General features: G+C 39.1%; 1 protein-coding gene across 1 annotated transcript in view; it reads left to right on the top strand.

Annotated features, from left to right (window-relative positions):
• Positions 1 to 22,808, top strand: part of GLDN (gliomedin) — a 38,444-nt gene that overhangs the window by 7,712 nt on the left and 7,924 nt on the right. Inside the window, exons 3-8 of the mRNA XM_073618691.1 lie at positions 990 to 1,007; positions 2,060 to 2,176; positions 6,040 to 6,195; positions 7,221 to 7,349; positions 21,886 to 21,969; positions 22,045 to 22,194. Coding sequence (XP_073474792.1) covers positions 990 to 1,007; positions 2,060 to 2,176; positions 6,040 to 6,195; positions 7,221 to 7,349; positions 21,886 to 21,969; positions 22,045 to 22,194 — 654 coding nt within the window. The remainder of the gene's footprint in view (positions 1 to 989; positions 1,008 to 2,059; positions 2,177 to 6,039; positions 6,196 to 7,220; positions 7,350 to 21,885; positions 21,970 to 22,044; positions 22,195 to 22,808) is intronic.

Here is a 22,808-nt window from a genome sequence, read left to right as displayed (position 1 = left end):
TGCAATAAATACTATATTATATGTGGCTTCTTGTGGCTCTGTGTGGTGAGCTAGTTTATTGCAATACTTCAAATTATATGGTGAAGCTACTAACTGTATAACATGGAGACCTGGTGGAGTTTCCATTAACATGAGGATTGTGGCATGTGCATACATAATGTATTTCTGGAGTGCATATATGGTGGCAGAGATATAATATCAGCTGATCTTCACGTGGTGGATGCGCAAGATTCCTTACAGAAGTTATATGTTACACTATTTATACTTGGTGAACTCAGGTGGGTAGTGGATAAGTGGCACCTTTTCTCACATATTAGACTTTTTAATTTCATTTTAGAGGATTATTACTGACTCTTTGAGGTGTGGGGGGAAACCCACACAGGCACAGGGAGAACAGGCAAACTGTGCAGGTAGTGCCGTGGTTGGGATTCGAACCAAAAACCCCAGGGCTGCCAGGCGGAAATGCTAACCATTTAGCCACTGTGCTGCCTCTAACTTGCAATGTTTTATTACAGCACCTAACATAATTTTTTAATAGTGTAGTGTTGGTGACATTAATTGGTTACACATAAACGACTTGATTACGCAAGGTAAATTGTTATTTTTGCAAAATAAGTTGTACTTTGCAAGGGAGTTTTTCCTAGGTATTAGTAAATGTAGTGGAGTTTTACTTTGCAAAGAATACTCAATCATATGCAAGCGAAATTTAAAAAAACTGTGTTTGTGCTTGCACATGATTGGACGATGGAAGTGTTTCGGATCATTGATGAGGCTTTGGGGATAATTCCCTTGTACAGAGTGTAAAGGTGAGAGCATATATCCTTGTCTTGTAACTCTGCTCAATGAAAAAAAAATCGGAGTTGCAAACTTGGAATAGTTGGCTAGTATTTTCAATTGACAACAAAAACACCTACTCTAAACTGTGCTTTTGGCTATTCTATCTGATTATGTACAGAATTTTAATTGTATTGACTTTTTTTATTTTACAGGTCCACCTGGGCCTCCAGGTAAGAAATTACATTACTGTGTAATTATTATTTTAAATGCTGTATAATGTGCCTTAATTTTATATTTCTCTTTGTTGTTTAATATTTAAATATCAAACCCTTATAATATTGCCAAGTTTTCAGGTGGGTGTGTTTGCACTTGATTAAACTGGCATTCTTATTAAAAGGCACTTAAAGCCCAACTCCGGGCAAACAGCTAAATACATAAATGAAATGCATATATTTCTGTCAATTCAATTCTGAGGTTTACATCAGGAGCATCAACAGCAGGAGATCTGATTTTTCATTACTACAGTTCAGTAATGTTACAGGTCTAGTCTGATGGAGTTGATGGAGAAGCAGTTCATTCCTCTGTCACTCTGCTCTCCCCTCCTATGAGCTGTTTTTCTCTCCACCAGTCTGAGCCCTGCTGTGCAGACATTTTCAAGAGGCTGATACCAAGGTAAATTCAGAGACTTACACTGCTTGCATTTATAAAAAATTAATGTATGATATATGATGAATACAGCGCTTTGTCAGTTTAGGCCCTTTATATCTGCTAGGAGCTTAACCTTAACATTAGGTTTGGTACTTTTTTTTTAAATGAATAATTTCCTTTGGATAAAAGTTAGAACTAATATAACACTAAAATGAGACTCCTGTAAGCTCCTATAGGGGAGAAATCTAATTTGGATATGGGAACCCTATCCTTTGAACTGTCTAAATAACAGCATCCAAAAAAAAAAAACAATGCATAATAGATATTTTGTAGTTTGCCTGTGCAGGGCTATGGTTAGAAATAACAGAAAAAAAATGGAAAAACTTTTTTATTATTGCATTTATATATAAGCCCCACTGAGTTTTATAAATTTGGTAGGGGAAGTCATTGTACCATTTCAAAAGATCACTGCATCTCTGTGTGCTACAGCCTTCACACGGTTATAGAAGGGTCTTTTTCTTCTTCTTAATCTTTTACTGCCTCCTCCGATACTACATAAACCAGAATTAGAAGCAAATCAGGATGTGAAATTTGTGTTTGTATAATTGATCTTCTATACCTGTTATCTATTTAGGACCCCCTGGTGTTGATGGAATGGATGCCATGCCGGGGTACAATGGAACAGATGGTCTGCCTGGATTGCCAGGGAGCAAAGGGGAACCTGGTGATACTGGAAAGAGAGGAAAAATAGGTAGGTTTGTCCACCTCCAGTGCTGATAGTTCAGGGCTTTCCCTACTAATCCGTCCACTATCTTTGCAGCTTCTTCTAGGTTCTTGTCCCTCCTCTTCAGCCTTAGAGGCAGTAACATATGATGTAACATCTGTGCATGAAGGCTGGAGTTACATTATTCCAGTAATGAGCTGCGACTGTACACTGCACTGCACATCCATTGCACACAGTTTAAATTATTTTAAAATATAGCTAAAAGAGGAAATGGTTTTGGGCAGAAGATACACAAAGTCTCTTCTAGCCCCAAAAAATTAAGTTATTAAACACATCAATCGTTTAATAAGTGCCAAAAAAAACAAATCCCGCGCTACCTAAAAATTACCTACAACTGGGCTAATAATGGGAGGCTGCCAGTGGCCAGCGCCCCCCCGTCCAGGCGTCCGGCACCCTAATCTACAAGCGGGGCGACGGATGCATAGATTCCAATAGGTCTTTTTTAAAGCACGTGATTAGAGCCTCGGGCTCTTATAGGCTTCAAAAAAGGGTGAGCCCACCCAGTTGTGTAACAATAGCGAATGTGTATATATATATATATATATATACTGTATATATATATATATATATATATATATATATATATATATATATATATATATATATACACATGTGCGGTGTCCCGACCGACTGGGGGTCACCCGCACCCCCCCCAAAAAAAAATACACCAGCCGCCACTGGTGGCCACATCCAACCTAATTGTGTTCCCACAAATTGAAGTAAATAAAAAGTGCAAATGTTGCTGCACCTCTACCCTCTGTGCTGTATGTATTAAACCATTAACATAGAAACTTTACACCATGACTTGCATAAAATATCATGAAAGTGCTTTTGCATGTATAACTTCCTCCAAACAAAATTTTCAGTGCAAAACAAATAAAGTATAATCCTTCAAAAAAAGTCCCTAAACTTTTAAAACTATATAGTGCAGTTCATTTAGTGGTTCTCAACAATGTGATCCAGATGACTGGTGCTAGTGCTTGCATTAATTAGGTGACTTACCAGCAATAGAATCCAAATAAAAAGTGCTGGTGCTTCAGTGATTTCCAACCCCCTTCCAAACTATGTGCTCACCTTGACTTATGACCTCTCTTGCTAGGTCAAATCACGCAGTCCCCAATGCTAGGGTGAGCAATCTTAGGCTGGCCATACATCATACAATTTTCTTGCACAAATTTCCTTTAGATTTACAAAAACCATATAATATGAGGTCAACCCTAAACACTTTCAATCTGAATGCAAGCAGGCAGGCCCTTTCACTACCTTTGTTGAAGGTAAATTTAAAGGAAATTAAACCCCTGTCTTCTTCCACCTCTTTCTCTCTCACTGCTGGCATTCTAACCCTCTGTTGGCAATCGTATATATGGCCCTTTAAATACGTGCTCTCTTTTCCTTATAGTGGCTCATACAAGAAAAGTTATCCTCATAGTGCAGTATTTCATAAAAAAATGATTTAATAAAATGTAGCGCATAGTTTGGAAGGTGGTTGGGAATCACTGAAGCACCAATGCTTTTTATTTGGAACCTATTGCTGTGAAGTCACTTCATATAAGCACTAGCACCTGTCATCTGGATCACATTGTTGAGAACCACTAAATGAAGTGCACTATATGGTTTTAAAAGTTTAAAGTCTAACTTCACATTTGTTGATAAAAAAAACATTCACCTCTGGGTGATCTGTGTACATTGCATGGATTTTAACAAACTTTGTTGCAGATTCCTACCTTTTGTTATTCTGAAGAAATCCATGTGTGTTTCTCTGTTATTATGTGGGGAAGTGAGTCTAATTGGAGTGGTTTCATAATTACCAGCTTCACCACCCGCAGGGCTCTAATGGGGAAAGCTGCTGGGCCTGCATCCCTTTAGAGGTGTTCTTATTGGGAGTATCTCACCAAAAATGTTATTTTTGTTCCAGGGGATGCCTGAAATCTGACTTGTGTCTTAGTGTAGACTTCTGGGAAAATCAGCGAGCCAATCACACAAGCAGGAAATGATAATTCTGGGGGGCATTCTGTGTACAGAACAACTCCAGGTAGCCATATTGTATTGCATTTTCAGAAAATTACAGCTGCCGCAGATTGAAAAGCAAAGGTCATTTAAAAAAAAAAAAAATACAATTACAATACGATTTGTGTAGCAATTGTATACGCTATATTATTTTTTTTTTTTGCTATTTTTTCCTCACAAAAGTGGAGTTAAACTTTAAGGACTTTTTTTTTTTTTTTTGAAGGATTATACTTTATTCATTTTGCACTGAAAATTGTGTTTGGAGGAAGTTATACATGCAAAAGCACTTTAAAGATATTTTATGCAAGTCATAGTGTAAAGTTTCTATATATTTCTATATTGATGGGTTAATACATACAACACAGAGGGTATAGGCACAGCAACAATGCACCTTTTATCAATCATTTAATGCAATGGATTTCTGAAAGATACAATTTTTTAATTAAAAAGATTGTAATACTGAACAATAATATATGCAACGTTTTAGACTTTATTTTTGGGCATGTCAATTTTATAAAAATATTATTTGTAAATTATACCAAAATGTGGATGGTTTAAATAAAGATAATATTCTGTATCTCCATATTAGAGCATGCACTTTACCTGTGTTTGACCTTATGCTTCATATAACCAATCATCTTCAAAGTCTGAAGTCTCCTAGGTGCTTGCAAGGATGAGAGACCAATCATTGGGGATATTTTTACATGGACGCTTACACACTTAGCCCACGTTTCACTCGAAGGTGTAGCCCACAGACCTGTGGGTGCATGGATCAAGTTATTACACAGCAGTGTGTACAGAAGGAATTAATCAATGCTTTTTGAGTCCTTGAGGTCTTGTAATCATCCCTATTTCATCATGGCATAGAAAGATGCATATATGAATTAAATACATAATTAAATAAATTAAAAACAGTTATCATTACAAAGTGGATAGTATTCCAATAAAGTTCAAAATGCTAACTCAATATATCAAAGTGCTGCATACTGAATATGCACCAAAGTCCAAACAACACTTTTAGTACAAATTCAAGGAAAAATGTTTCTTATGCAGTGCATAACCATAATCATGAACCTCTTTCTTCTTTACTTCCACACTTCTACTCCCCTTACCAAACTTACCAAACAGTGTTGCCCCTATAATTTCTAAGAAAGTCTATTCTCGTATGAAGTTTATTTATACACCAGAGAGCTTTATCCTCCACAATCTTGTCCAACCTCAATAGCTCTAACAATGTAGGTGCATAAAGTTTAGGGCAACACAAGAGTGATCAGCAGGTGCTGTATTTATTCAATCAAAATACATCACAATTTAAAAACTTACATTCAGCAAGTGCTCAACCAGCTATGAGGATAAAAACATAGGTATGTAGAGGTTCCTGAATGCCACACCACATATCTGTTGCATGTGCACACCCTTCTTGCGCAATGACTTCACCGTACTGTGATCTTGTGACGCATTTCATCATACACTGACGTTTTCAAGAACTTCTCTGTTGCTAACAAGCTGGGATTCCACTATTTAGGCCTCATGCACACAACATTTTAAAGTCCCCCCCTCCCACCTTCCCTCCTCCAAAAGCCCTTTCCCCTACTTTAGAAGTGCTTTTTTTTATTTCAAGAACTTTATTGGAAGATTTGAAACCGAACAATACAAACAATAGTGGTGTTAGAAGAATCACAGGTCTCTCAGTCAAATCATAGGCACAGTATGTACTGTATAAGCATCTTAAAAAATCCAGATATGTACAGCATTGGAAATGCTAAAACATTGACTAATTGCAGTCATTTTTTATATGCAATCTGTTTTTGTGTTCATTTTAGGTCAACCAGGAATGAATGGGGAACCTGGTCCAAAAGGGGAGAAGGGAGATCAAGGTGACATTGGTCCTCCAGGGAAGGATGCCATGCCAGGAAAACGGGGTGAAAAGGGTGAGAAAGGAGACAAAGGCGACACCTCTAATGACATCTTTAGTGAAGGTAGGTTACTATTTTGCAGTATATTTAGTGGTTTCTTTACGTAATTAATAATTAATAGGAGTTCCTAAAATATATCATTGCCTTCTACCACCATTTCCAAAGCAGAAGCAGGCTCACAGGCTGCAACTCCCTACCTAGGGATTATCCTCATCCCTACATTCCCTTCAATCTTTAATGCTAATTATATCCCTTATTTAAACAAATAAAATGGGCCAGATTCTCCAGGGGTTTTCTGCATCTCTTGGCTGTGAATGATCATGGTTAATAAAATGGTAATGGTTTTGATCTCTATATATCAGCTACACCATTCTGACTACTTTCCAACCTCACCTCAACAAATTTGTATGGCAAAATAGGCATCCTAAAATACATAAGGCTCATTCATCCATGGGTGGTCCTAACCCTTTAGATATACTTAAATATTACTTGGCACACAAATTTTCCCAGTTAGTGGCCTGGTGTTCCTTAGCCACCGAGATTCCTTGGTTACAGTAATAATCCCTTGGTTATTATAACTTACTGATCACCAGGAGTTGTGTGATTTAGCCCTAAAACATTCAGAACTATAGCACATCCTAAAGGATAGGTTCACCTTTAAAAAAATTAAAACAAATGCACATCTTTTTTGCATGTAAAAAAAAACAAAGTGCATTTATAATTTTGTTATTAAGAGCCTGTAAAGCATTGCAACTGTGATCAGCAGATCACAGGTGCAATGCAAGGCTTCTGCAGACTGTCAGTGTAGCTGTCTGCCCATACCTCGTACAAGCAGGCTGTTAGGCACAGTTCACACTGGAACCGGCTGCGGATCGCACAGGAAAGCTGTGCGTCCCTATTCTCCAGTTCAGGGACCCTTTAAATGATGTATACAACATGCTATCATCATTTTTCTCAAGAATTACCCTTCACTAACATATTTATGCAAACTGTTGTTCTCATTAAAATGTAATAACAGACAATAAATTGAATTACAGACAATAAATAGAAACAACCAATGGTACAATATTTGAATTATATTAACACAGATATGAAAGGGGAAATGGGACCTCCTGGGCCACCAGGTCCTCCTGGTCCTCCAGGACCTATGGGTCCACCAGGAAGAAAGAAAATCAAGTCTGAGAAACTCACGCAGACCTTGAGCAGGAAATGCACAGGTAAGACTGAAAGTAGGACATCATTGTTTCCAGTTTCTATTCTGCTATAGAAAAAATGTAGCTTTGTATTTGTGTATCATTGTGCCCTGTAGTCTGGAAGGCAGAGCACTTATAGAGTGCTTTATCAACATGCTGAGGCATTCATAATACATGAGCAGGCTTCTGAGTATATCATAACAGGAACTAACTGGTACATAGAAAGTATTATACATTTACCACCTAAAAATGCCACATCTACAGGTTAGAGGTATGATTTCTACAATTTCCCATCATAGTACAAAAGTATTTTGCTTTCATATTGAAAAATGCGGACAACACGCCAAACTGTGTCCAGTATTGAATCAATATGGAATAAAGCATTTATATTTTTTAGATCCATGATGATTCTATATTTTATGGGATGGGTAACAATCCTACTGAGAAGTAATGCAGCACCTTATGGCAGTTAGTCCTTGGACATCCATGCCTGGCCACCAGTATGGTTCACATATGGTTCAGTCTTTGCTTAGAATTCCGTGGTGATTCTCAAGTTGTGTAAGGCACTCTCTCAAGGTCTCTGGTACTGGTAAACAAGGAGATACACAGACATAGCTATCAACTGAAGACAGCTCATGTGTAATCCCCTAATAAGGTTCATAGAACAGAGCTCAATTTATTACAGGTATCTGGGTATTTGTTTTGTACAATGTCCTATAATTGTACTTGTACTGGGTGTGCAAGATAGACTTGTTCTAGGAAACAGATTCTCAATTTCTAACACACTGGTTTCACATCTGGTCATGCTTTATTTTGTGTACAAAGTTCTTAACACAGACCAGTGAGGTATTGCTGAGTGATGAACCTTTGGACACAGATTGCATAGGGGTAAATTGAACTGTTGTGATAAGACCATCAACAACTTATAGATTTGGTGCAGCAAAAAGTTCCTTGCCCAGTATAGCGATGCCTTTCTTCACAATGTAGAATTCAGCCTGCACACTGGTTGTTTGGAATTTTACACTCACTGGTAGGCATCAAAGTACAAAAATAGGGTCTTTATCTGACCAGTTTCAGAGTAGGTGCAATAAATGTTTAATTTGCAAGTACCCCTGCCATATTTCCTCATGCAACAAAGAGACATCAGTACCTGTATCAAGCATCAGGATAATGAAGAAGCCCTTGTTAGCAGATACAATAGTAATAGTTACAGTGCACAAAAGTTTGTCTAGAATGGAAGAGTCATATTTCTCTAACACACTAAGACAGTGACCTCTGGGGTACGAACCTGTCTGATGTAGAATTATGGCATTTTTTTTCTTTTCTTCCATTTATGGCACAGTGTATCAAACTATGCTGCAGCGCATGTGGCATAGTTTGCAAAATATACCTGAAGCAGTAATTGTATGAGTATGTCTGCATTGCCACTTAGATCAATCGCTTGTTGCAGCATTGTATTGGGCCTGAATATGTGTCCCATAAGAGGCTTATATTGAATTATACAGCCTGTATGGTGCCATTGGTCCCCTGATTGAGGGATTTTGCCTCAGCCACAGCAGTTTTACTTGAAAATTGAAATTGTAATAGTCCTTGCAAGAGTTAAAGTTTGTTCCAAGAGAAATCTTTCTCAAATGCAGACTGAGTTTCTTTTTTATAACAGTCTCCTACAGTTGTATTTGTTACAGCACCCAACTCACAGGTGGCAACTAACTCAAAGCCGCTATAAATTGTACTGTAAATTTCACTGTCCATAATGCCAGAATTTCTATGATTCTGCAACCACATTTAGGCACAAAGACATTCTTTAATGCAGTAAGAGCTGTATCATAAATATCATCTGCTGCTGGAACAGTATAGAAAATATGTTATTTTTCTGCTCCCATGCAGCAAATAAGTATAAACACACATTCTAACAGTAGGTAAGTACTCCTGATTAGCAGCATGTACAATTTTCAAAACCTACGAATCCAAGCAGCAAAAGGTATTGTAAGCTTAGCATCTTCCATGTTGTGAAAGAAAAAGTGCAGGCTGCTGTACATGTCCCACCGCCAACCTGGTTGTGTCCTGTAATCTGGGCAAGTAGTTTTATACTGCTTTAATAAAGAAGTACAGGTATTTATAATATGCATACAGGATTTTGAGTACATCATAACGGGAACAGAACTCAAACCTGTACAGTGTATAGAAAATATTGTACAAAGTATAGAAAATACTATATGTGTAAAAATTGAATATAGTGATTAGTACAAGTCAGAGCTATAAACACCACATGTGTTACACAGTTACACAGTAGGCAAGATTAAAAAAAAGACAAAAAAGTCCAACCAATGTGTGTGATTTTATGTCAGTATTTCACGGTATATGCCTTTATAGTGTGGTCGTTCAGGTGCTTATCTAAAAAGTTTTTTTAAATTATCCATGCTCCCCGCTGAAGAGAATTCCACATCCTAACCGCTCTTACAGTAAAGGACCCTCTACGCAGTTTAAGGTTAAACCTCTTTTCTTCTAGTTTTAGTGAATGGACGTGTGTCTTATTAAATTCCCGGAAAATTTTTATCCCTATTGTGGTGTCACCAGTATGGTATTTGTACATTGAAATCATATCCCCTCTCAAGCGTCTCCTCTCCAGAGAGAACAAGTTCAGTGCTCGTAATCTATACTCATAACTAAGGTCCTCCAGTCCCTTTATTAGTTTTCTGGACTCTCTCCAGTTCCAGCACATCCTTCCTGAGGACTGGTGCTCAGAACTGGACAGCATACTCCAGGTGCGGCCGGACCAGAGTCTTGTAGAGTGGGAGAATTATTGTTTTATCTCTGGAGTTAATCCCCTTTTTAATGCATGCCAATATTCTGTTTTCTTTGCTTGCAGCAGCTTGGCATTGCATGCCATTGCTAAGCCTGTCATCTACTAGGACCCCCAGGTCCTTTTCCATTCTAGATTCCCCCAGAAGTTCTCCCCCCAGTGTATATATTGCATTCATATTTTTGCCACGCAAATGCATTATTTTACATTTTTCTACATTAAACCTCATTTGCCATGTAGTTGCCCACCCCAATAATCTGTTCAGATCTTCTTGCAAGGTTTCCACATCCTGCAGAGAAGTTATTGCCCTGCTTAGCTTAGTATTGTCTGGAAATACAGAGATTGAGCTGTTTATCCCATCCTCAAGGTCGTTTATGAAAAAATTAAATAGGATTGGTCCCAGGACAGAACCCTGGGAGACCCCACTTTCCACCCCGGACCATTCCGAGTACTCCCCATTAATCATTACCCTCTGAACTCGCCCCTGTAGCCAGTTGTCATTCCATGTACTCACCCTATGGTCCATGCCAATGGACCTTACTTTGTACAGTAAACGTTTATGGGGAACTGTATCAAATGTTTTTGCAAAATCCAGATACACCACGTCTACGGGCCTTTCTTTATCTAGATGGCAGCTCACATCCTCATAGAAGGTTAATAGATTGGTTTGGAAAGAACGATTCTTCATGAATCCATGCCGATTACTGCTAGTGCTAATGATACCGTTGTCATTAGTAAAATCTTGTATATAGTCCCTTATCATCCCCTCCAAGAGCTTGCATACAATTGATGTTAGGCTAACTGGTCTGTAATTCCCAGGGATGTAATTTTTGTGCCCTTTTTTTAAAAATTGGTACTACCTTTGCTACATCTCTAATCAGCTGGTACCATTCCAGTCAGTAGACTGTTCGTAAAAATTAGGAACAATGGTCTGACAATTATTGAGTTCCTTAAGGACCCTCGGGTGCAAGCAATCTGTGGTTGTTGTTTTTGAAGTCTAATTCTAATTCTGTCCTCTGTTAGCCATGAGGGTGCTTCCTGTGACATGTCATGAGGATAAACATTGCAGTTTTGGTTACTGAAGCCCCCTGATTCCCTCGTGAAGACTGAAGAGAAGAATAAATTCAATACCTTCGCCATCCCTCCATCCTTAGTAACCAGATTCCCTTCATCCTTCTTTATGGGACCAATATGATCTGACCTCCCCTTTCTTACTATGTACTTAAAGAATTTCTTGTGATTTTTTTTACTCTCCCCCCCTATGTGCCTTTCGTGTTCTATCTTAGCCGCCCTGATTGCACCCTTACATTTCTTGTTGCATTCTTTGTACAGTTGGAATGCTGATGATGATCCTCAGCCTATTTTTTGAAGGCCTTCTCCTTTGCTTTAATAGGCATTTTTACGTTGGAGTTAGGCCACCCAGGACTTTTATTAGCTCTTTTAAATTTATTTCCCATTAGGATGCACTGGCTAATGCCCTTATTTAATATGCTCTTAAAGCATACCCATTTTTCCTTAGTTTTCTTTGTTCCTAAGATTTTATCTCAATTATTATCTTCTAGCAAGGATCATACTTTAGGGGAGTTGGCTCTTTTGAAATTCAGTGTCTCTGTATTCCCCTTATGTTTCCTATTTGTGTGATTTATACTAAAACTAATTGACCTGTGATCGCTGTTTCCTAAATTGCCCCATATTTCCACATCCGTGATCGGGTCTGTATTGTTGGTAATCAGTAGGTCTAGCAACGCTTTGTTTCTAGTTGGTGCATTTACCAACTGACCCATGAAATTGTCCTGCAAGACATTTAGGAACTGGCGAGCCTTAGATGAATGTGCGGTTCCTTCCACCCAGCCAATGTCTGGATAATTAAAATCCCCCATTATAATGACAATTCCCATTCTTGCCACTTATCCAAATATTTATAGGAGGTCCGCCTCTGGTTAAGGGGCCTATAGCATACTCCTAGTCATACTTTCCCCTTAGTTTACTCCCTTTGTAGCTCTACCCATAAGGATTCCACCTCCTCCCTTAGTGATGTCATCTCTCACATTCACTTGTACATCATTTTTGATATACAGGCATACCCCTTACCCTTTTTTACCCTCTCTATCCCTGCAATATAGGGAATACCCTTGAATGGTTGCCAGCCAATCATGAGAGCTGTCGAACCAAGTCTCTGTAATTCCTACAAAATCTAAATCCTCCTCGTACAACAGTAGTTCTAGTTCTCCCAACTTGTCCGCCAGACTCCTGGCATTGGTGAACATGCCACGTAGTTTAGACTGGTCACATTCTATCTCCTTATTGGGTGCTCTGGGGTCGCAAATAGGACATCTTACTATACTTACCTCGGGTTGAGGTGCTTTAGTCAACCGACCACTAATGCCCCCAATACTACCCTCTGGAATATGTTCTGCGCTGACTATCACTATGTCTGGACCCTCCCCCCCGTCGTCTAGTTTAACAGCCCCTCTAACTTTTTAGTCATCTTCACTACCAGCAGATCTGCACCTTCCCCATTTAGGTGCAGTCCCTCCCTTCTATAGAGCTGGTAACCGACTGAGAAGTCGCCCCAGTTCTCCAGGAACCCAAACCCCTCCTTTCTACACCAGCTTCTCAGCCACTTGTTTACTTCCCTAATCTCCCTCTGCCTTTCTGGTGTGGCTTGAGGTACTTGCAGCATTTCTGAGAATACTACCTTGGAGCTCCTTTTCCTCAATTTAGCTCCTAAGTCCCTAAAATTGTTTTTTAGGACACTCCATCTACCTCGGACTTTGGTATTGGTGCCAACATGCACCATGACAGCCGGGTCTTCCCCAGCCCCTCCCAGTAATCTGTCCACCAGATCCATGATGTGCTGAACCCGAGCGCCCGGTAGACAACATACAGTTCGGCACTTCAGGTCTTTGTGACCGATTTCCCTTTCTGTCCTTCTAAGAATTGAGTCCCCTACCACCAGAATCTGTCTTTCCTTTCCCTTGGCTTTACTCCCGACCTCACTGGAGGAGTTATTCCCCTGGCAGATAGGGGAGTCACTCAGCCTCAGCAGTGCTGGTCCCTGACTGGTTTCACTAATGTCACTCAATGGGGTGTACTTATTGGGATGTTCCAGGCTAGGACCAGCCTCCCCGACTCTTGCCCCTCTATCCTTCCTGACTGTCACCCATCTACTCTGCTTTGGTGCCTGCACAGCTTTGTCTCTACCCGTTTCTCTGCTGGCCCTTGCTGGCACCTGCCTGGAACGATCCCAACTCATCTTTAGTATGGAGGGACTTCTCAGTGTTGACAGTTGCTTCCCTAGATTCAGAACCTGGACTTCCAGGGAAACAATGTGCTTACATTTTGCACAGCAGTATTAGCCCTCGAACAGATGATCAAGAAACGCATACATGCCGCAAGATGTACACTGAGTTGCATCTCCACACCCGCCGGGCATCATACCCACTAATTTAATGAGGATTGGGGGTTATACTCTGTCCAAACTAACAACTAGCTTCCTGACACTAATACTCAATACACAGGTTCTCAACAAGACAATGCACAGGTACTCACAGCCCACGTGCCCTTACAGCACTCGTGTACTCACAGCCCACGTGCACTCACAGCACACGTGCACTCCTGACACTAATGCTCAGTACACAGCTCCTCAACAAGAAAATACACAAGTACTCGCAACACACGTGCACTCACAGTCCATGTGCACTCACAGCCCACATGCACTCACAGCACTCATGTCCTCACAGTCCACGTGCACTCACAGTCCACGTGCACCTACAGCACTCGTGCACTCACAGCCCACGTGCACTCACAGCCCTTGTGCACTCACAAAACTCTCAATACACAGGTACTCACAATACACACACAATACTCAGGTACTCACAATACACACAATACTTAGGTACTCACGATACTCAGGTCACTCACAATACACCTGTACTCACAATACTGAGGTACTCCACAATACACACTGTGCACTGCACAAAACCTTAAATCTTGCTAACACCATTTTCCCAGTTACAATAATAATATTACTAACAGGAACTTTCAGATGTTACTTACAGGTTTGATGAATCCTGTTATAACCTCCTATTTTTAACTCACCAATTAATCCAGTTCCACTTGGTCTAAGTTCCAGCAAGCAAAAAAGGTGGCAAGCTCAAAGATGAGCAGGCTCAAAATGAGTTCTACAGAAAGTTATATAGGGCCTGAAGCACCTGTAACCAATTAACCACTCCCCTTATTTAGTAGTCTGAAGGAAGAAAAGAAAAAAAAAAGGCTGTTTAAAAAGTGACAGAAAATTTATTAAGAAAGCTGCAAGGAAAGACCCCAAAACGAACCTAAAAATGCAAACACAGCATGTGTCTCTTTACAACTACAACTCTGTACTACAAATCGTTATATTGTACCATAAATTACTCTGTGGATCTATAGGGCCTGCTGTTCCTAGTAATCAACTTTTTCGGCCGATAATATGTATAGAACTGAATTGAAATGAGTTTGAGATGTTTCTGTGCTTATTTAGAATTTGACAGACACATTTGACCTGCACCTACTGCAGGCGGGTCTTGCATTCCCTTAGATTTGTATAGGAATGCAAAACCATCAGATGAACAAAAGTCTATTGACACAGGCTTTGACAAACCTGCACTTTTTTTCCACCAGTGCACAACTGTATGGTTTACATCTGTGTGATTTGGTGTGCTGTGCAAAAAGCAGGTTGTGGTTCATAGGGAATGAATAGGAGCACAACACACTGCAGCAAGATTTGCTTGTCATCGTGTGTTAATGTTTTCCAATGTGGGGCAAAACGATACCATGGTGCAAAAGTAGGACTCCAGCCCTAAATCTACCCCACTCCCTGTTAGGGACTGGAACCTTACATACTGTATTTTATCAGCATGGAAGTTACAACCATGTCTGAAACATTTAATAATGGATTTTTAATTGTGGTAAATGTTAATTTCAACAGTTAAACACCAATATTTACTGGAAAAACAACAATAGTAATGATAATAATTTATTTAAATATTGGATTATTATATCACAATTCAACAGTTAACTTTAATATTGTGTTATGTAAGTTTATGTTGAAAATGTTTGATTGAATTTCCCAAACCCAAATACACACTGACGACTTCAGAGGAGTTGATGCCATTGTCCTTGACTTTCACTGCAAATGATAAAGTCTTGAATGTCAACTTTATTTTACTTGTTAGGCAGCTTGAATGGCATATTGTGTATATTATTAGTAATTTAACTCCTTCACGATGGAGTGTAAAACAACTGTTAACGCCTGACCACAGTTTTGCAACATTTGTTAGTAAAACTGTGCATATCATCACTTAGTGTATCCAGGTAATATATACTTAGTTTTTTAGGACAAATTGGGCTTTCATTTGTCGATAAATGGTAATGGATATCTTTTGATTTTTAATTATTAAATTGTTAAATTATAAAAACATTTTTTTTGTTTAAAAATAGCTGTATATTTCTTGCTAATATCATAACCTAAAACCCCAAATAAATGTTCCTGACGATCACACGGAACTCACATACAGTTAGGTCCATATATATTTGAACACATGCACAATTTTCATACTTTTGGCTCTGTACGCCACCAGTATAAAATTAAACAATCCAAATGAATTTGAAGTGCAGACCTTAAGCTTTAATTCAAGGGGTAAACATAAATATCAAGTACAAATTTTAGGAGCTGCAACCATTTTTATACACAGTTCCCCCATTTTCAGGGGCTTAAATTTAATTTGACAAATGAATATAATCATAAATAAAATATTAATTTTTAATATTTTGTTGATAATCCTTTACTGGCAATGACTGCCTGAAGTCTGGAACCCATGGACATTACCAAAGGGTTTCTGCCTTTCTGATACTTTGCCAGGCTCTAACTGCAGCGATCTTCAGTTGTTCTTTGTTTGTGGGTCTTTCTGCCTTTAGTTTTGCCTTCAGCAAGTGAAATGCATGCTTAATTGGGTTGAGATCGGTGATTGACTCAGCCATTGCAGAAAATTCCACTTATTTTCCTTCAAAAGCTCCTGGGTTGCTTTTGCAGTGTGTTTTGGATCATTGTCCATCTATACTGCGAAGTGCCGTCCAAACAACTTTGCTGTATTTGGCTGAATCTGGGCTGAAAGTATATCTCTAAACACTGCAGAATTCATCTGGCTGCTTCTGTCACATCATCAATAAACACCAATGACCTAATGCCACTGGAAGCCATGCATGCCCATGCCATCACACTGCCTCCACCATGTTTTACAGATGACGTTGTGTGCTTTGGACCATGAGCTGTTCCAAGCCTTCTCCACACTTTTTTATTCCCGTCATTCTGGTTCAGATTCATCTTAGTTTCATCCATCCAAATAATGCTTTTCCAGAACTGGTCTGGCTTTTTTAGATGTTTTTTGGCAAAATCTAATCTGGCTTTTCTATTCTTCAGGCTTATGAATGATTTGCACCTTGCACTGAACCCGCTGTATTTACTCTTGTGAAGTCTTCCTCTGATTTGGATGTACACACCCTCAAATTAAACCCGAGAGTGTGCCCTTTCAGCCCATATCCATTATATAACTATAGCTTGAATATGTTTCACTAAATACCTGAAAAAAATAACATTGTGCCTGTGTCCAAATACTGTATATATGGACCTAACTGTATGTGTACGTTATTCGTTGTTTGTACCCGTAGTAGGGCCCAGAAACAAAAGTGCCTATTTTGGTTTTTTTATCCTAACTAAAACACACTGACCTGACACCAACTGATGCTGATACTAAACTGTTCAAACCACACATGTGAGGTATCGCTGCGATCATTAGAGCGAGAGCAATAATTCTAGCATTAGACCTCCTCTGTCACTCAAAACTGGTAACCTGTAGACATATTTAAACGTTGCCTATGGAGATTTTTAAGTGTCAAAGTTTGTTGCCATTCCACGAGCGGGCATAGTTTTGAAGCATGACATGTCTATTTATTTGGCGTAACATCATCTTTCACAATATAGAAAAAAATTGGGCTAACTTTACTGTGTTCTTATTTTTTAATTTAAAAAAGTGTATTTTTTCCAAAAAAATTGCGTTTGTAAGACCCGCTGCGCAAATATGGTGTGACAAATTATTGCAAGGACCGTCATTTTATGCTCTAGGGTGTCTGAAAAAAATTATATAATGTTTTGTGGTTCTAAGTATTTTCTAGCAAAAAAAAAAAAAAAAAAAATGATTTTAACTTGTAAACAATAGATGTTAAAAATAAGCCTGGTCCTTAAAGAGGAGATCCGCCCACCCCTGCAAAATTTAAAAGCCAGCAATTACACATACTGCAGTTGCTAACTTTTAATAATAGGACACTTACCTGTCCTGGAGTCCAGCGATGTCGGCACCGCAGCTGATGTTTCCATCAGCTGTCGGGTGCTGCTGCCGCCATTGCGTGTAAGGGAACCCGGCAGTGTAGCATTACGGCTTCACGCCGGGTCCCTACTGCGCATGCAAGAGGCACCGCTGTGCTCTCCTACTGGCCTGGCGGCGGGGAAAGGAGGAAGGAGGAGGTAGGAAGGAGCTGAGCTGTGACATAATGCGCAGCAGCCCGGACTCCCGGAAGTGGGGACAGGGTACCTGAAAAAGACAGGTATCCGCTCCCCCTCCCCCGAAAGGTGCCAAATGTCACACCGGAGGGGGGGAGGAGACACATGAGCAGAAGTTCCACTCTTGGGTGGAACTCCGCTTTAAGTGGTTAATTCAGCATGGTTCTCAATAGCCTCAAATGATTCAAATTCACTTTTGTGAACCAAATGCCTTTACAAACCCAGATATCACCCTGTAAAGTAGCAGTGATATCAGCACTGTCCTGTACATTGCTTGTGCAGGACAGTGTGAAAGGGAAGGCAGCAAGCTGCACCCAATACAGGCTACCTCCAGAAAACTACAGGATGGTCAGAGACAAGAGACCAGTCACCTCACACAAGGGAGAGAGATCAGCAGTGAGCGGTCTTTATTAGAAGAAGCTCCTGCACAGAGGCAAACTTTCACACTGTATTACTGTACAGCTTTTAACTCCTATCTGTATTGCGAACAATAGTAAATTAAATGAGGTGATAAATAACCATATTCCCAATTTAAAAATTTGAAATGTGGGAATTTTTTCCATGTACTTGTAACTGATCCTTTAGCATCCTCTAATCATATTGTATTATATTGATATTAAAATTGCTGTAAGTAAATATAACCATGAAAGCATTATTCCAATAATTGTCTTTACCTTACTTTGACCTAAAAACTATTTATCTTATTTTGGGTTTAGAAAGCCTATGCTTACCTTTCAAAATGGAGGATTTAGTGTCCCAAGACCCCTCCCCCCCTGCCTAAAGTGATTGTAAATGCTCCTTTTTTTATCTTAAAATAATAAACATGTTATACTTATCTTTGTACAGAGCAGCCCCAAACCTCCTCTTCTGGGGTCACCCACTGTCATTCCTAGCTCCGCCTCTTCTCCATGTGCCAGTGGTAGCTGCTTCCCACTGTGGCGGGCTCGCAGCACTGCCTGCATCTACAGACACACTCGGCCCCGCCCCCTTTCCCTGCTCACAGAATTTGTATGCCCAAGTACCTGTGAGAAGAGGAAGAGAGGAGAGAGAAGACTGCAGTCAGCACAGCGCTGGATCGCTGACAGGCTCAGGTATGTGTTTCGAGAAGGAAGGGAGGGAAAAAGTGGGTGTTTTTTACCTTAATGCAGGGAAGAAAAACACCCAGGGATTAGAAATACTTTAAATCAGTAGATGCCAGCAAAACTACCAAAATTGCAAAACCAAAACAAGTATAGAGGCTCTTATTGGTCTTGAAGAGGAGGTGAATCAAAACAGCAGCGTTTTTTTTTTTTTTTTTTGTCAACATTTCAATGAGGCTTAGTCCATCTTTCCCAAGATGCAATCTAAAGAGCAACTATAAACCAGTAAGTGACTGAGGCCTGGCATGAGGTTTTCCCTTTGACTATTTACCATCAAATAAACCCTCCATTGCCTTAGATGGCAAGAACAGGCATATCTACAGCACACAATGCTCAGATCAGACTGTCTACCATCCATGAAAACACAGCACATGCTTTAGTCAAGAAGCAGAAGATACTGACTACAAAATACAGGCATACACCAATTTTAAGTACATAATGGGGTTTATTTACTAAAGCAGGTAAGTGCAAAATCAGGCTCACTTCTGCATAGAAACCAATGAGATTCCAGGTTTTATTACCAAAGCTTAATTGAACAAGCCGAGGTTAGAAGCTCATTGGTTTCTATGCAGAAGTGAGCCTGATTTTGCACTTTCCAGCTTTAGTAAATAAACCCCATTGTGTACTTAAAAGTGGGGTATGCCTGTACTGCAGTGCTGTCTGAATTCACAGAGATATACAAAGTAATCTATCTACATACATTGTAATAGCTATAGATGCAGGGAGAGGGCGTGATGCACTTTTTTTGATGCGTTACGTATAATGTTTATTTTAAATTTCTTTGCAGCTAAGAAAGATAATTATATTGTACCCATATTATATATATATATATATATATATATATATATATATATATATATATATATATATATATATATATATATATATATATATATATATATATATATATATATATATATATATATATAAATACTGCATGGTAATCTATTTGAACTCTAGCTCCTTTTCATGTGTTAATCTGTCTATTGCTAACTGCTCTGTTGAAAACAAATAAGTCGGTTGTTTACAGATTTCAACAACTGAAGCCATAAATGTAAGCACATAATTGAATGGGTCAGACATGACACACCCACCAATACCTCCTCCAGCAGGACCATATGGAATGTCAATCAGATCTTTTTAGAAAACCCTTAATGCAGCCTTTCTCAATGCTTTCAATTTAGAGGAACCCTTGAAATAACTTTTTGGTCTCAGGGAACCCTAGCTAAAAATGACTATAATCTACAACTCTCTAAACATTAGTGTGATGGTCAGTGGGAAGAATGCTTCTTATACTTGTGGTCATTGGGAAGAATTACCCCCTTACAGAGAAAAAAAAAAACCCAAAAACATCTATGGTGTCAGTGGGAACTAAGAGGCAAAAATCGCTCATCGCTCAATGAACCCCTAGCAACCTCTGGAGGAACCCTAGAGTTACATGGAACCCTGGTTGAGAAACCCTGCCTTAACGTGACACCACACAATATTCCTATTTTTCAAAAATATATCTTGCACATCCACCGTTTAATGTCCCCGTAACCTATTTTTATGAAATTGTTTCTTATTGTGTTCTTCTGCCTCCTCGTAAAATCTTCCATGAGCTCCTGAGTGTCTTCTTTTCCTCTTTACCTCTGTTTGTTTGAAATTAGCAGTGCATGTCAGTTACAATCATGTGCACTGCTCTATGCACACTGCTCATCTAATTATCCATATTCCATTTTGAGAGTGAGAAAGAGAGGGTGGTTATGCTACTACTTACAGTGGGAGCGTGGAGAAGAAATGTAGCCACAGTTTAACCACTTAAACCCTGGACCATTTGGCTGGCCAAAGACCAGAGCACTTTTTGCGATTCGGCACTGCGTCGCTTTAACCGACCGGTTGTGTAACGTGGCTCCCAAACAAAATTTTTTCCCTACAAATAGACCTTTCTTTTGGTGGTATTTGATCACCTCTGCGGTTTTTATTTTTTGCGCTATAAACAAAAAAAGATCGACAATTTTGAAAAAAAAACGCATTATTTTTTACTTTTTGCTATAATAAATATCCCCAAAAAATATATAAAAAAACAATCTTTTTCCTCAGTTTAGGCCGATACATATACTTCTACATATTTTTGGTAAAAATAAATTGCAATAAGCGTTTTTTGATTGGTTTGCGCAAAAGATATAGCGTCTACAAAATAGGGGATAGTTTTATAGCATTTTTATTAATATTTTTTTTCTAGTAGTGGCGGCGATCAGCGATTTTTATCGTGACTGCGACATTATGGCAGACAGATCAGACATTTTTGGCGCTATTTTGGGACCATTCACATTTATACAGCGATCAGTGTGATTAAAAATGCATTGATTACTGTGTAAATGTGACTGGCAGTGAAGGAGTTACCCAGGAGGGGGCGCTGCAGGGGTTAAGTGTGTCCTAGGGATGTGTTCTAATTGTAGGGGGGATGGGTTACGTTTGTCACGACACTGATCAGCGCTCCCGATCACAGGGAGCTGTGATCAGTGTCCTTTCACTAGGAAGAATGGGGAAATGCTTGTTTACATCAGCATTTCCCTGTTCTTCCTCTCCGTGAGACGATCGCGGGTATCCCAGTGGACATCGAGTCCACGGGACCCGCGATCACACTCACAGAGCTCGCGGCAGGGTTGCGTGCGACCACACATCGGCAAATTTAAAGTGACATACCTGTACACCCATTTGCCTGTCCGTTCCATTCTGTCAATGTAAATATTTGTGCGGCAGTCGGCAAGTGGTTAACAGGAAGTCAGATCAAAGCAAAAAAAAAAAAATTTGAATTTGGAGCAGGCTGAGAATAATAGAAGAGACTTTTTGAGTTAAGAATATATACTTGAATAGATTATTATTATTTTTTTTATCATAGTCTAGTGACACTTTAATGCTTTGTACACCAATGTAATGATGCAATCTGTATGTATATCTGTAGGATTAATTTATAAAAAACAAAAAAAACCTAAAAAAACATTAGTTTCCCTTAACATATAACTGTTCTGTTGTCAGGGGAGTCCTGTGCAATTCCTAATGACGATAAGATGGTGGGAAAACCAAATGAAAAAAGCAATGACCAACCGCTGAAACAAGAAGGTATCTCATATTCTTATATTGTTTAAAATATATTCAAATATATTTTTATTTTAACATTTTGTACTTCTATCGTAGTTGTATATGTCCCTTCAGCAGACTGTACTATAAAAGCAATCGATAACCCAACAACTATCGCAAAAGCAAAAGAGACATTTGGGGCATGGATGATGGATTTCTCAAACTGGACTACTGATGATCGAATCTGGATTGCAGGACATTTTTCAGGTAGAAGATCTAATAATGAATGAGTTACTTACAGATATCTAGTCCCCCAGACTTGGGAAGTTCTGAATGGCAGTGTGTAATACACTTATATGCTATAAAAGGATATTAGAAGTACTTCTGGTGTATGTAAATATTTATGCTTTCTAGCAGTGTTTGAACCAGAACTGTAACCGGTTCACACAACAACTTCAGAATTGTGGATGCATTCCTGCATGCACAGTTTTGATGCATTCCAGTTTTTCCTCTCTTTTTTATTCTTCATCTCCATTCAGAATATGAGTGATCTGGTGCGTTTTTTTGATGCATTTAGCTGTATTCCAGATGCAGTCCATATAAAAAGAATGCAGCATGTTCTACTTCTGCTGACTGTATTGGAATGCACTACACTGGTATGAACTAGGGCCATTGGAATACATGGAAAACACTGTGCATGTTTTTTTGATGTAGATTAAAAATGCACTGGACTGCATCTGGTGTCAACCATCTCTAAACAAAGTCACTATTTTGTCCTGGTAAAATTCAGTGCTGGACTGTTAATGTTAAAGTGTTTGCCAGGGAAAGAAAAAAAAACAATCAGTGCATCTCAGCAATACAAGCACAATTCCAATGTTTTA

The sequence above is a fragment of the Aquarana catesbeiana genome, linkage group LG03 (assembly GCF_042186555.1).
Source record: "Aquarana catesbeiana isolate 2022-GZ linkage group LG03, ASM4218655v1, whole genome shotgun sequence".
In the NCBI taxonomy this organism is placed as follows: Eukaryota; Metazoa; Chordata; class Amphibia; order Anura; family Ranidae; genus Aquarana; species Aquarana catesbeiana.
This window is presented reverse-complemented; position numbering and strand designations above follow the sequence as displayed.